Source organism: Pseudorasbora parva, chromosome 16 (assembly GCF_024679245.1).
Source record: "Pseudorasbora parva isolate DD20220531a chromosome 16, ASM2467924v1, whole genome shotgun sequence".
NCBI classification, from domain to species: Eukaryota; Metazoa; Chordata; class Actinopteri; order Cypriniformes; family Gobionidae; genus Pseudorasbora; species Pseudorasbora parva.
In genome coordinates, this window is record NC_090187.1 from 43710936 (window position 1) to 43725074 (window position 14139).

The window sequence follows — 14139 nt, forward strand, 5'->3', positions numbered from 1 at the left end:
ACCCGTAACGGTCCCGGGTCGAGATGACACGTGACATCCGGATGTGACGTATAACGGCGAGCGATCTCCGCTTCAGCGCGGATAGTAAGGAGCTCCGTGGTCTCGACTTGTGTCCAGTTTGCGCTCATTTCTGCTTGTTTAATTTTAGTTTCTTTTGTATACGAACACTCTCTGCGTTTAAAACACAGACGAGCTCTTCTGGCACTGCAGGGTTGTGTTATTGAAAAAACAAGCTCTAGGAGTCGCACGATAACTACGCACACGTTGCGGCATTAGTTATGGCTTTTGTTCACACAGCGCTCGTTCCGGGTCGAATACCGCAATGTTACTAGGTCCCCGACCCGGGTCGAATTCGGTAATCAATCCCGGGACGTGGTTGCTTTCACACAGAAGGCGACCCGGCAATGTTCCGGGAATATTGCGGATCCGACGTGCAGTGTGAAAGGGGCTTAAAACAATGCATGCACTGAGACAAAAATGCATTTCCCCACATATCTAAATGTAGGAAAGAAGTTGAATAAGCCCTATTTCTAAAAATGCGGTGTGTTCCTTTTAGATGTTTTGTGGTCCATTGTGGTTTTGAGTGTTAACGATTAAAAGAAAAAACCGTGATACGAAACGAACCGTGGATTTTGTGAACCGTGCCGCCCCTAATATGCAGCTAGAACACAATCATCCGTTGCAGTTTTCATCCATAGCTTTTATTGTTTTTGGTTGTTTTGTTCATTTATTGTGGATATTTAAAATGTTTTCCGTTTTCAGTGTTAAAGGGATAGTTCAAAATGAATTTCTTTCTTCAGCTGAACACAAGGGAAGATATTTTGAAGAATGTCAGTAACCAAACAGTTAACTGGAGCCATTGACTTCCATAGTATTTTTTTCCCTGCTATGGAAGTCAATGGCTCCAGTTAACTGTTTGGTTACTGACTGTAAAAAACGAAAGTAAACTCCCGAGATTGCGCTCTACTCCCCCTGTGTGGGCAGTCGTCCGTGAGGGGCTGCCCGCGTTTTATTATGTGGGTATTTGCGGGCAGTCGTCCGTGAGGGGCTGCCCGCGGTTTCACTTTCGTTTTGTTTATTGGGGCGATCACGGCGGCCGCGACACCTGGGGGTAAGGACAGAGAGGCGAGAGAAATGGAGACGGGAGCACGAGGAGCTAGAGAACGAGAGGGGAGAGAGGGAAAAAAGAGAGAAAGAAAAAAAAAAAATCTAGTCCGGTTTCCAGACACACTGCCGTTTGGCCCTCCGCCCGCCGAGAGGCTCTTCCTCACGGTGCTGTGCGATGGCATTGGACGCTTGGTGGACAGCTCGATCCTCCTCTACCCCCTGGCGGCCGGTGGTGACTCCTCCTACTGAGGGACCCGGCAGCGAGCACTGCACTCCCTGCTCCTCCACTATCAGGCGGATATCTTCCGCTCCCTCTCGGACGGCAGCAACCCCACCTCGACCCAGGGGCACGGCAGCGAGGTCTCTGTCCCACCTTCCTCGCTCCAGCACCATCGCCTCAGGCAGCCCTCGCGGTCCTCATTCATCCGCGCTGCCCGACCTCCTCAGCACCGCGATCCCCCTCAGCAGCAAGGGCTCTTCGACAGCATGTCCCTCCTTCCCCCCGGGTTTTGGGACCATCGTAACGATGTTCGTAGATTGGAAGGAAGGAGGCCGGAACCGGCAAACGTTCAAAACTTTAATTCAAAATAAATAAACAAAACGAAAGTAAAACCGCGGGCAGCCCCTCACGGACGACTGCCCACACACACATACTAAAACGTAAACAAAACATAAAATCCAGGCCTGGTCCTCTCTCGTCTTCCGCTGCCTTCGCTCCTCCTTTTATGCTCCTGTCACTTGGCCGCGAGACGAGACCGGTGTGTCACGCAGCTGGTACTCATTACCACTCGTCACCGGCCCGCTCTCGCCTCTTGCTCTCGCCTCTCGCCTCTCGCCCTCGCCTCTCGCCCTCACCTCTCGCTTTCGCCTCTCGCCTCTCACTCTCGCTCTCGCCTCTTGCCCTCGCCTCTCGCTCTCGCCTCTTGCGCTCGCCTCTCGCTCTCGCCTTTCGCCCTCGCCTCTCGCCCTCGCCTCTCGCTCTCGCCTCTCGCCTCTAGCCCACGCCTCTCACCCTCGCCTCTCGCCTCTAGCCCTCGCCTCTCGCCCTTGCCTCTCGCTCTCGCCTCTCGCCTCTAGCCCTCGCCTCTCGCTCTCGCCTCTAGCCCTCGCCTCTAGCCCTCGCCTCTCGCTTTCGCCTCTCGCCTCTCGCTCTCGCCTCTCGCCCTCGCCTCTTGCCTCTCGCCCTCGCCTCTCGCTCTCGCTCTCGCCTCTCGCCTCTAGCCCTCGCCTCTAGCCCTCGCCTCTCGCTTTCGCCTCTCGCCCTCGCCTCTCGCTCTCGCCTCTAGCCCTCGCCTCTCGCCCTCGCCTCTCGCTCTCGCCTCTCGCTCTCGCCTCTTGCCTCTCGCCTCTTGCCTCTCGCCCTCGCCTCTCGCTTTCGCCTCTCGCCCTCGCCTCTCACTCTCGCCCTCGCCTCTCACTCTCGCCTCTTGCGCTCGCCTCTCGCCTCTCGCCCTCGCCTCTCGCCTCTCGCCCTCGCCTCTCGCTCTCGCCTCTCGCCTCTAGCCCTCGCCTCTCGCTCTCGCCTCTCACCTCTCGCTCTCGCCTTTCGCCTCTAGCCCTCGCCTCTCGCCTCTCGCCCTCGCCTCTCGCTCTCGCCTCTCACCTCTCGCCCTCGCCTCTCGCCCTCGCCTCTCGCCCTCGCCTCTCGCCCTCGCCTCTCGCCCTCGCCTCTTGCCCTCGCTCTCGCCCTCGCCTTGCTGCTTGCCACACCACACTGACATTCTTCAAAATATCTTCCCTTGTGTTCAGCTGAAGAAGGAAATTCATACAGGTTTGAAACAACTTGAGGATGAGTAAAGGATGACAGAATTTTCCTTTTAAAGTGAACTATCCCTTTAAGATGTTTTGTGGTCCATGCATATAAATAGCAGCATATTTAAAGGTTTGAGTAAATAATGACAGAACGTATCTTTAACATTCAGTGCTGGTGTCGTTTATATGGATTTCTGTATCGCTATGAGGCAGAAATTCTGCTCAGAAATCTGCCCTGAGGTAATCTAGTCTATGTTTGATTCATCCTGTGGGTTTCAAATGCTTCTTATCCACTCATAAGACAGCTCAGGTGTTCATTCCCACAATCCTTTGCGACAGCTGGTTGAAGATTATTGATGATTCATTCTTTCATTGGGTGACATTTGATGTGTCTGTCAGATTCTGCCACCACCGCTGGTTCTTCTTTTCATAAGGAAATCTCACTTTTATTCATTAGTGTACCTGTCAGTGGCAACCAAGGGATTTCACAGATATTCTTAGACGCCAATGATGTTTTGCTTGAATTATCCACTCTAATGAAAGCTTTTCTCCACAGATTTCGGATGTGCTGGGCAGAATGAAGCCAAGTGTCCTCCTTACACTGGTAAACTCTTTCTTCTTCACACAAAGTTTTTGACTGTAACAATTAATGACTGTTAAAACTGTATTGTCATTGAATTGTTAATTCAAGAGATTCATTCAGAAACGCTGATTCATCCAGTAATGAAGCAAGTGAAGTCTTTATGAGTGAGTCATTGAATCATTCAATCAAGAGATTCGTTCAAAAACACTGATTCATCCAGTAATGAAGCAAGTGAAGTCTTTGCGAGTGAGTTATTGAATCATTCACTCATAAATGATTCATTCAGATTAATTAAACTGATGTGAATTAATTAATTAATCAGTTTGCAAAAAAAAAGATAATATATTCATTCTATTATTTATTATGTGTGTATGTATATGTAAATATAAACTTTGTTAATAATATATAATAATAGAAATGTTAATAGAATAATACTAATTATATATTATATTAATATAATTATTATAAGTGCTGGGCAATCAATTAATCACATCCAAAATAAAAGTTTGTGTTTACATAATATATGTGTGTATACTGTGTATAATTATTATGTATATAAATACACAGAGGTGGAAAGAGTAACAAAATATTCTACTCAAGTAAAAGTACTGTTACTTCAATGAAATTTTACTTAAGTACAAGTAAAATTACTGGTCTAAAAATTTACTTAAGTAAAAGTAAAAAGTAGCTCATTTAAAATGTACTCAGAGTAAAAGTTACTTAGTTACTTTTTTTACAGTGGGGACTCTCCCCTGTAGGGTTGTGATAGAATGAGATTTTCACGATATGACAACTATCTCAGAAAACATCAATTAAACATTTACTGTACCTATTATTAAATGATGGTAGTTATAACTAGTTAAAATTATGTTAAATGAATGAAGATTGGTCTTTTTTTATTTGGTTGAACAAATGCTTTATTATAACAAACTTAAAACCATTTGTTTATTTTGTTTATCAAAATTTCAATAAAACATGTCTAATAAACTAAATTCAATAAATTATTATGAATTAGATTAACAACTTTTTATCATTAATTCGTTAATGTTTAAGAATAACAGAGTCCATATGTAGTAGACGGAGCAGCTCATTCACAGAGAGAGAACAAGCAGATCATATATTTATATAGCATTGAACGAGTAGAAATATAGTGTGGCCCCTTTAAGAGCTGCGCGCGCTCCCTGAAAACCAGTGGCGATTTCTTTAAGACTGCAAGGGAAGCTCGGCTTCCCTTATAATGTCACAAAATTAATGGTCAAATATGTACTATTATATTAACATTGTATTGACTAAAAATGCGTTAGAAAACGTTCATCTCAAAGACGAGTTCGTTCAGAATCAGTTACATATAGCAGGTCGGCTGACTCGATTTCCTTCTCATACATTCCCGCAGCGTCACAGTGCATTTCCCTATTGAAGCCCAGCGTCCATTGACTTCAATGGGGCTGCTTTGAACGGTTTTTTTCAGCGCTTAAAAACTAGACGGTCATTGGATAAACGCTGCGATTATGTCCCGCCCACGGACGCTCAGCGTCTCTGGGGGTGAATGGGGAGTGGGCTGGCCCGGACGCCGAGCTTCTGCGTGATGATTGGAGGGTCTGCATCTCCTTTTGACTGACAGCGATTCTGTACTATAAGGAATCACTGAAGCTATTCGCACCATGATTCGTTCGCACTCAATCCCATCGCGGATTTCTCAAGTTCAGTCGAAATAAAAACTGCTGCAACCTATTTCTTTGATATTTGCTTGGCGAAATTGCTTGATTTTCATCATACATTTCACACAATTATACACCACATTCCTTGTTTCAGTTTGACAGAGTTTAATATTTTTTTAGATCGTTCATTCATTCACAGGGTAAAAGACCATTTTATTGAAAAGGAACGTAGGGCAGAATTTACTTTTAAATAAATAAGACGAAAATGAGCTTCCCCTCTCTGACAGACCAGTAGCCGCCACTGCTGAAAACGAGTTCTGCATCTTGTGTGTGTGCGCACTGAGTTTTGAGCTAACATGTGTGGGGATTATTCTCTGTTTTTCTGTTGCTAACAGTCAGTTATTTTGTTTTATTAAGTAATGCTGTGGACGGAAATGGAGTTTGTGATCAGACTAGTTCAGCGGGAAATAAAGCGCCTCCGTGTTTGCATCCACTCCATGGTAAATGGACTGCATTTATATAGCGCTTTTATCCAAAGCGCTTTACATTTTAGCCTCACATTCACCCATTCATACACCGACGGCGATGTCAGCCATTTAAGGCGCCATCCAGCTCGTCGGGAGCAGCTGGGGTTAGGTGTCTTGCTCATGGACACTTCGACACTTGGTCAGGTGGAACCGGGGATCGAACCACCAACCTTCTGGTTTGTAGACAACCTACATGAACCACTGAACCACTGCCGCCCCATATATATTAAGTGAGCTATCCGCATTTTTCACCCGGACACAAGCGTTACAAATGTTGTGCTTTAATGTTCACAGACCATGTCGCGATTTGATTTATTTCTAAGGCCTACAGATCTACATTCGAGTTTTTCGTTCATCCACCAGTTTGCGTGTATTACACCAAATCTACGTTATGTAAAGTTAATGTTCATGACTGGGATTCGCTCTGCGTCACAGAAATCAATCGACCTAAGTTATAAACATACCTTTATTTGCACAAAGGGATGTGTGCCCGAACATGTTCTATGTGTTTCTTCATTTGCATCCACCTTTTGTGCAAATTTGATATCCTCCAGGACAACACCATGTTATTTTTTTTTCTATATCCAAAGTATTTCCACACTAGCCAGGGGTGGGACATTCTAAAACGCTTAACGTGAAAAACGCTTAACGTGGCTTAATGCACTAAGACAGTGTTAAAAACACACCAAACTCAGGAAATATCATATTAATGAAGTATACTATGCACAAAAAATCAGATGAGCCCAGAATATGAACGCAACGCGTTTTATTACACGTTAAGCGTTTTTCTCCCATAGAAAACCATTATAAAGGCTTAACGTGGCTTAATGTACTAAGACAGTGTGAAAAACACACCAAACTCAGGAAACATAATATTAATGAAGTATACTATGCACAAAAAATCAGATGAGCCCAGAATATGAACGCAACGCGTTTTATTACACGTTAAGCGTTTTTCTCCCATAGAAAACCATTATAAGAAAACGCTTAACGTGGCTTAATGTACTAAGACAGTGTTAAAAACACACCAAACTCAGGAAATATCATATTAATGAAGTATACTATGCACAAAAAATCAGATGAGCCCAGAATATGAACGCAACGCGTTTTATTACACGTTAAGCGTTTTTCTCCCATAGAAAACCATTATAAGAAAAGGCTTAACGTGGCTTAATGCACTAAGACAGTGTGAAAAACACACCAAACTCAGGAAACATAATATTAATGAAGTATACTATGCACAAAAAATCAGATGAGTCCAGAATATGAACGCAACGCGTTTTATTACACGTTAAGCGTTTTTCTCCCATAGAAAACCATTATAAGAAAAGGCTTAACGTGGCTTAATGTACTAAGACAGTGTTAAAAACACACCAAACTCAGGAAATATCATATTAATGAAGTATACTATGCACAAAAAATCAGATGAGTCCAGAATATGAACGCAACGCGTTTTATTACACGTTAAGCGTTTTTCTCCCATAGAAAACCATTATAAGAAAAGGCTTAACGTGGCTTAATGCACTAAGACAGTGTGAAAAACACACCAAACCCAGGAAACATAATATTAATGAAGTATACTATGCACAAAAAATCAGATGAGCCCAGAATATGAACGCAACGCGTTTTATTACACGTTAAGCGTTTTTCTCCCACATTATAAGAAAACGCTTACGTGCCTTAATGCACTAAGACAGTGTTAAAAACACACCAAACTCAGGAAATATCATATTAATGAAGTATACTATGCACAAAAAATCAGATGAGCCCAGAATATGAACGCAACGCGTTTTATTACACGTTAAGCGTTTTTCTCCCATAGAAAACCATTATAAAGGCTTAACGTGGCTTAATGTACTAAGACAGTGTGAAAAACACACCAAACTCAGGAAACATAATATTAATGAAGTATACTATGCACAAAAAATCAGATGAGCCCAGAATATGAACGCAACGCGTTTTATTACACGTTAAGCGTTTTTCTCCCATAGAAAACCATTATAAGAAAAGGCTTAACGTGGCTTAATGCACTATCTATCTATCTATCTATCTATCTATCTATCTATCTATCTATCTATCTATCTATCTATCTATCTATCTATCTATCTATCTATCTATCTATCTATCTATCTATCTATCTATCTAAACTCAAACTATTTCAAACTTTAAACTTATTAAACTATTTCAAACTTTAAACTTATTAAACTATTTCAAACTTTAAACTTATTAAACTATTTTAAACCTTTTCAAACTTTCTGATCAACTCTCTTCCAAGCCAACTTAAAGTTTGTCATCAAACTTTTTTGTCTAGTTCTGATTAAGGTGTTTACAAGAGTTACTTTTAGAATGTTGTCGTTTATAGAACATAGATCGATTAATGACGTCTTTACGTCCCCATGCCACGCTACGTGAATTATTATCATAATAATGAATATACTTCATTAATATGATATTTCCTGAGTTTGGTGTGTTTTTAACACTGTCTTAGTAGCCTACATTAAGCCACGTTAAGCGTTTTCTTATAATGGTTTTCTATGGGAGAAAAACACTTAACGTGTAATAAAACGCGTTGCGTTCATATTCTGGACTCATCTGATTTTTTTGTGCATAGTATACTTCATTAATATTATGTTTCCTGAGTTTGGTGTGTTTTTCACACTGTCTTAGTACATTAAGCCACGTTAAGCGTTTTCTTATAATGGTTTTCTATGGGAGAAAAACACTTAACGTGTAATAAAACGCGTTGCGTTCATATTCTGGACTCATCTGATTTTTTGTGCATAGTATACTTCATTAATATGATATTTCCTGAGTTTGGTGTGTTTTTAACACTGTCTTAGTGCATTAAGGCACGTTAAGCGTTTTCTTATAATGTGGGAGAAAAACGCTTAACGTGTAATAAAACGCGTTGCGTTCATATTCTGGGCTCATCTGATTTTTTTGTGCATAGTATACTTCATTAATATTATGTTTCCTGAGTTTGGTGTGTTTTTCACACTGTCTTAGTGCATTAAGCCACGTTAAGCCTTTTCTTATAATGGTTTTCTATGGGAGAAAAACACTTAACGTGTAATAAAACGCGTTGCGTTCATATTCTGGACTCATCTGATTTTTTGTGCATAGTATACTTCATTAATATGATATTTCCTGAGTTTGGTGTGTTTTTAACACTGTCTTAGTACATTAAGCCACGTTAAGCGTTTTCTTATAATGGTTTTCTATGGGAGAAAAACGCTTAACGTGTAATAAAACGCGTTGCGTTCATATTCTGGACTCATCTGATTTTTTGTGCATAGTATACTTCATTAATATTATGTTTCCTGAGTTTGGTGTGTTTTTCACACTGTCTTAGTGCATTAAGCCACGTTAAGCGTTTTCTTATAATGGTTTTCTATGGGAGAAAAACGCTTAACGTGTAATAAAACGCGTTGCGTTCATATTCTGGGCTCATCTGATTTTTTGTGCATAGTATACTTCATTAATATGATATTTCCTGAGTTTGGTGTGTTTTTAACACTGTCTTAGTACATTAAGCCACGTTAAGCGTTTTCTTATAATGGTTTTCTATGGGAGAAAAACACTTAACGTGTAATAAAACGCGTTGCGTTCATATTCTGGGCTCATCTGATTTTTTTGTGCATAGTATACTTCATTAATATTATGTTTCCTGAGTTTGGTGTGTTTTTCACACTGTCTTAGTGCATTAAGCCACGTTAAGCCTTTTCTTATAATGGTTTTCTATGGGAGAAAAACGCTTAACGTGTAATAAAACGCGTTGCGTTCATATTCTGGACTCATCTGATTTTTTGTGCATAGTATACTTCATTAATATTATGTTTCCTGAGTTTGGTGTGTTTTTCACACTGTCTTAGTACATTAAGCCACGTTAAGCGTTTTCTTATAATGGTTTTCTATGGGAGAAAAACGCTTAACGTGTAATAAAACGCGTTGCGTTCATATTCTGGACTCATCTGATTTTTTGTGCATAGTATACTTCATTAATATTATGTTTCCTGAGTTTGGTGTGTTTTTCACACTGTCTTAGTGCATTAAGCCACGTTAAGCGTTTTCTTATAATGGTTTTCTATGGGAGAAAAACGCTTAACGTGTAATAAAACGCGTTGCGTTCATATTCTGGGCTCATCTGATTTTTTGTGCATAGTATACTTCATTAATATGATATTTCCTGAGTTTGGTGTGTTTTTAACACTGTCTTAGTACATTAAGCCACGTTAAGCGTTTTCTTATAATGGTTTTCTATGGGAGAAAAACACTTAACGTGTAATAAAACGCGTTGCGTTCATATTCTGGGCTCATCTGATTTTTTTGTGCATAGTATACTTCATTAATATTATGTTTCCTGAGTTTGGTGTGTTTTTCACACTGTCTTAGTGCATTAAGCCACGTTAAGCCTTTTCTTATAATGGTTTTCTATGGGAGAAAAACGCTTAACGTGTAATAAAACGCGTTGCGTTCATATTCTGGACTCATCTGATTTTTTGTGCATAGTATACTTCATTAATATGATATTTCCTGAGTTTGGTGTGTTTTTAACACTGTCTTAGTACATTAAGCCACGTTAAGCGTTTTCTTATAATGGTTTTCTATGGGAGAAAAACGCTTAACGTGTAATAAAACGCGTTGCGTTCATATTCTGGACTCATCTGATTTTTTGTGCATAGTATACTTCATTAATATTATGTTTCCTGAGTTTGGTGTGTTTTTCACACTGTCTTAGTGCATTAAGCCACGTTAAGCGTTTTCTTATAATGGTTTTCTATGGGAGAAAAACGCTTAACGTGTAATAAAACGCGTTGCGTTCATATTCTGGGCTCATCTGATTTTTTGTGCATAGTATACTTCATTAATATGATATTTCCTGAGTTTGGTGTGTTTTTAACACTGTCTTAGTACATTAAGCCACGTTAAGCGTTTTCTTATAATGGTTTTCTATGGGAGAAAAACACTTAACGTGTAATAAAACGCGTTGCGTTCATATTCTGGGCTCATCTGATTTTTTTGTGCATAGTATACTTCATTAATATTATGTTTCCTGAGTTTGGTGTGTTTTTCACACTGTCTTAGTGCATTAAGCCACGTTAAGCCTTTTCTTATAATGGTTTTCTATGGGAGAAAAACACTTAACGTGTAATAAAACGCGTTGCGTTCATATTCTGGATTCATCTGATTTTTTGTGCATAGTATACTTCATTAATATGATATTTCCTGAGTTTGGTGTGTTTTTAACACTGTCTTAGTGCATTAAGCCACGTTAAGCGTTTTTTACGTTAAGCGTTTTAGAATGTCCCCCAGGGGTTCACGACGGCGTTTTGCTTTCACCTGAGTCTGCGTCACTGACGTCTTGTTCGTCTCCATCTGATATTTGCGCCCATGTTCTCTCCCGCGCCCCGCGCCCTCTATTCAATATTAGTCATTTCCGGATCGCGTTTTTTTTCCTCCACTCTTTGCATTAATGATTTATTTTTACTCAGTAACGGATGTGGTTTAAAATGTAGCGAAGTACAATACTTTAATCAAAATGTACTTAAGTAAAAGTAAAATTACAGATTTTTAAAACTACTTAAAAAAGTAGAAGTACACAGAAAAACTACTCAATTACAGTAACGCGAGTAAATGTAATTCGTTACTTTCCACCTCTGTAAATACACACACATACATGTATATATTTAAGGTGTGTGTGTGTGTGTGTGTGTGTGTGTGTGTGTGTGTGTGTGTGTGTGTGTGTGTGTGTGTGTGTGTGTGTGTGTGTGTGTGTGTGTGTGTGTGTGTGTGTTTATTTATTTATATAATTTCTTATAAAATAGGTTTTCGGTTACACTTTACAATAAGGTTCATTAGTTAACATGAACTAATAATAAATTGCACTTATGAAGCATTTATTTATCTTTGTTAATGGTAATTTCAACATTTACTAATACATGATTCAAATATTGTTTACATTAGTTAATGCAATGTGAACTAACATGAACAAACCCTGAACTGACATATTTAACTAACAAAGATGTAATTTGCCATTGTAAAGTGTTACCAGGTTTTCTTATTTATATTTATAATATATATTTTAAATATATATAAAAAAAAAAATATATATATATATATATATATATATATATATATATATATATATATATATATATATATATATATACTGTATATAATATAATAAATGTAATATAAACCATTTTTTTAGATTATATTTATTTCTTTTTTTTAATTTGTAGCACTGCAAAATATGCTTTTCTTACTTAGTATTTTTGTCTTGTTTCTAGTCCAAATATCTAAAAAAATTTCTTAAAACAAGAAGTATTAACTAAACAAGCAAAAGTAATTGTCTTGGTTTGGGAAAAATAACTCATAATGAAGAGAGTTTTTGCTTAAAATAAGATAAATAATCTGCCAATGTGGTGAGAAAAATAATCTTAATTCAAACAGAAAACAAGATTATTTATTATCTATATCATTGGCAGATTATTTTGTTTCTTTTAAGCAAAAACTCTTAAATTTGAGTAATTTTTCCAAAACAAGACAATCATATTTTACTTGTCTAGTAAATGTTTCTTAATGTACACTGTAAAAAAATATTTAGAAAAAAAGTTACCTGGTTGCCTTAAAATTTTGAGTTCATTGAAATTAAAATTTTGAGTTAATACAATGAACATTTTTTGAGAGTCGACAGCCTTTATTAAAATATTATTAAAAGATTTTTGTAAGCATATTGGGTAATTGTGTGTGTGTTATTTCTGATGACACAGTGAAACATGCCAAATTGTGCTATTTTCATGATTTATCATGTTCAGATTCAAAAATATTTTGAGTTTCTATTTATTAAACTAATTTCCTTCATTGTATCAACTCAAATTTTTAATTTCAATAAACTCAAAATTTTAAGGCAACCAGGTTAATAATAATAATAATAATAGATTTTATTTATAATGCACTTTTCATTCCGAAGAATCTCAAAGTGCAACAAAGGGGGGGGGGGGAATAACAACAAAAAAATGAATAACAAGTAAAAATATAGAATACTACAAACAATCAACCAACACAGAAAACAGAACAGAAACAGAGCTGATGGTGAACAGAAACAGAGCTGATGGTGAACAGAAACAGAGCTGATGGTGAACAGAAACAGAGCTGATGGTGAACAGAAACAGAGCTGATGGTGAACAGAAAACAGCTGATGGTGGAAGTCTCTGTTAGCTCCGCAGCACACTGTGGTCCACTCCATGTTTCAGATTTCTCCCAGTGGCAGTGTCCCGATGACATCGCTGAGGCACGACAGCTGAAGACCAGATGATGGGTCTTCTTCATGATGATTCAAACGATGGGGATCGCTGCAGCACCATGCAGGAGGCAGAACATTCCTCCGGGCACTTCTGTGGACACACCGGGGCCGGCGCAGATGTCGCTCCACGGTCGCAATGCAGGACGGAACAGCGGCGCAGCCGAGAAGCAGAACATCCCAACATCATGCCGGACACCGACGACGAGAGCCCGGATGACGCTAGCCCGGTGCAAACTTCAGCCACCATGCAGCTTAAGCCCAAGGGAGACCACCAGTGAGCACCCGCGGCGAGAAACATAAAATGTCCTCCAAACCAGAAACCAACCGCAGCAATTCAAATGTAAACATTAGAGAAGCGGTTGAAAACGGCGAAACGACGAACAACGACTTCTCAGTGGCTGCCAGCAATCAGCAACAGTCCCAATTGTAGCTCTGACTGTTAGACTAGTCACAAACATAAGGAAATAAAATAAAATGTAAATCTAATAGTACATTAACATGATTTGTTGTGGGTGGAGAAGCGGCGAACAGACGACGCCAGCGTCCTCTCCCCCACGTTGCCTAGCAACCAAAGGTTACTTACTTTTTTAAGTTAAACCAACAAAAAACACCACAAATTTTTTACAGTGTAAGAATTTTTTGATATTTTGACTAAAAACAAGACAAAAATACTAAGTAAGAAGAGCATTTTCTGCAGTGTGACCTGGTTGTGTTTTCATAAGTCTCCCTCTGTTGGGAATTATAGGAAATTGTGATGTTCAGACAGCAGGTTTAATGTCTCTCTCTCTCTCTCTCTCTCTCTCTCTCTCTCTCTCTCTCTCTCTCTCTCTCTCTCTCTCTCTCTCTTTCTCTCTCTCTCTCTCTCTCTCTCTCTCTCTCTCTCTCTCTCTCTCTGTGTGTGTGTAGAGAGGAGTGAACACTGACAGTGGCAGCACCTGTCGCGAGGCGTCCTTTGAAGGCATCAGCCAGTGAGTTTCATCCATTATTCAGAGTTCGCTTCCTGAAACCCATTCCAGGGAAAGTAGAATGTCCTCCATGTCCTCGGATAAAAGACGGATGCTGGAAGAGACTCATGATTAGAGATGTTTTGAGAGATTAGTGATTAGGGCCCCACTTTTTATTAGGCAGCCTTAAAGGGTTAGTTCACCCAAAAATGAAAATTGCATCATTAATTACTCGCCCTCATGTCGTTGGACACCCGTCAGA

The 14139-nt window shown here is 39.6% G+C and overlaps 1 protein-coding gene across 1 annotated transcript in view; it reads left to right on the plus strand.

Annotated features, from left to right (window-relative positions):
* Positions 1-14139, plus strand: part of pepd (peptidase D) — a 138213-nt gene that overhangs the window by 40803 nt on the left and 83271 nt on the right. Inside the window, exons 5-6 of the mRNA XM_067419135.1 lie at positions 3416-3463; positions 13840-13901. Coding sequence (XP_067275236.1) covers positions 3416-3463; positions 13840-13901 — 110 coding nt within the window. The remainder of the gene's footprint in view (positions 1-3415; positions 3464-13839; positions 13902-14139) is intronic.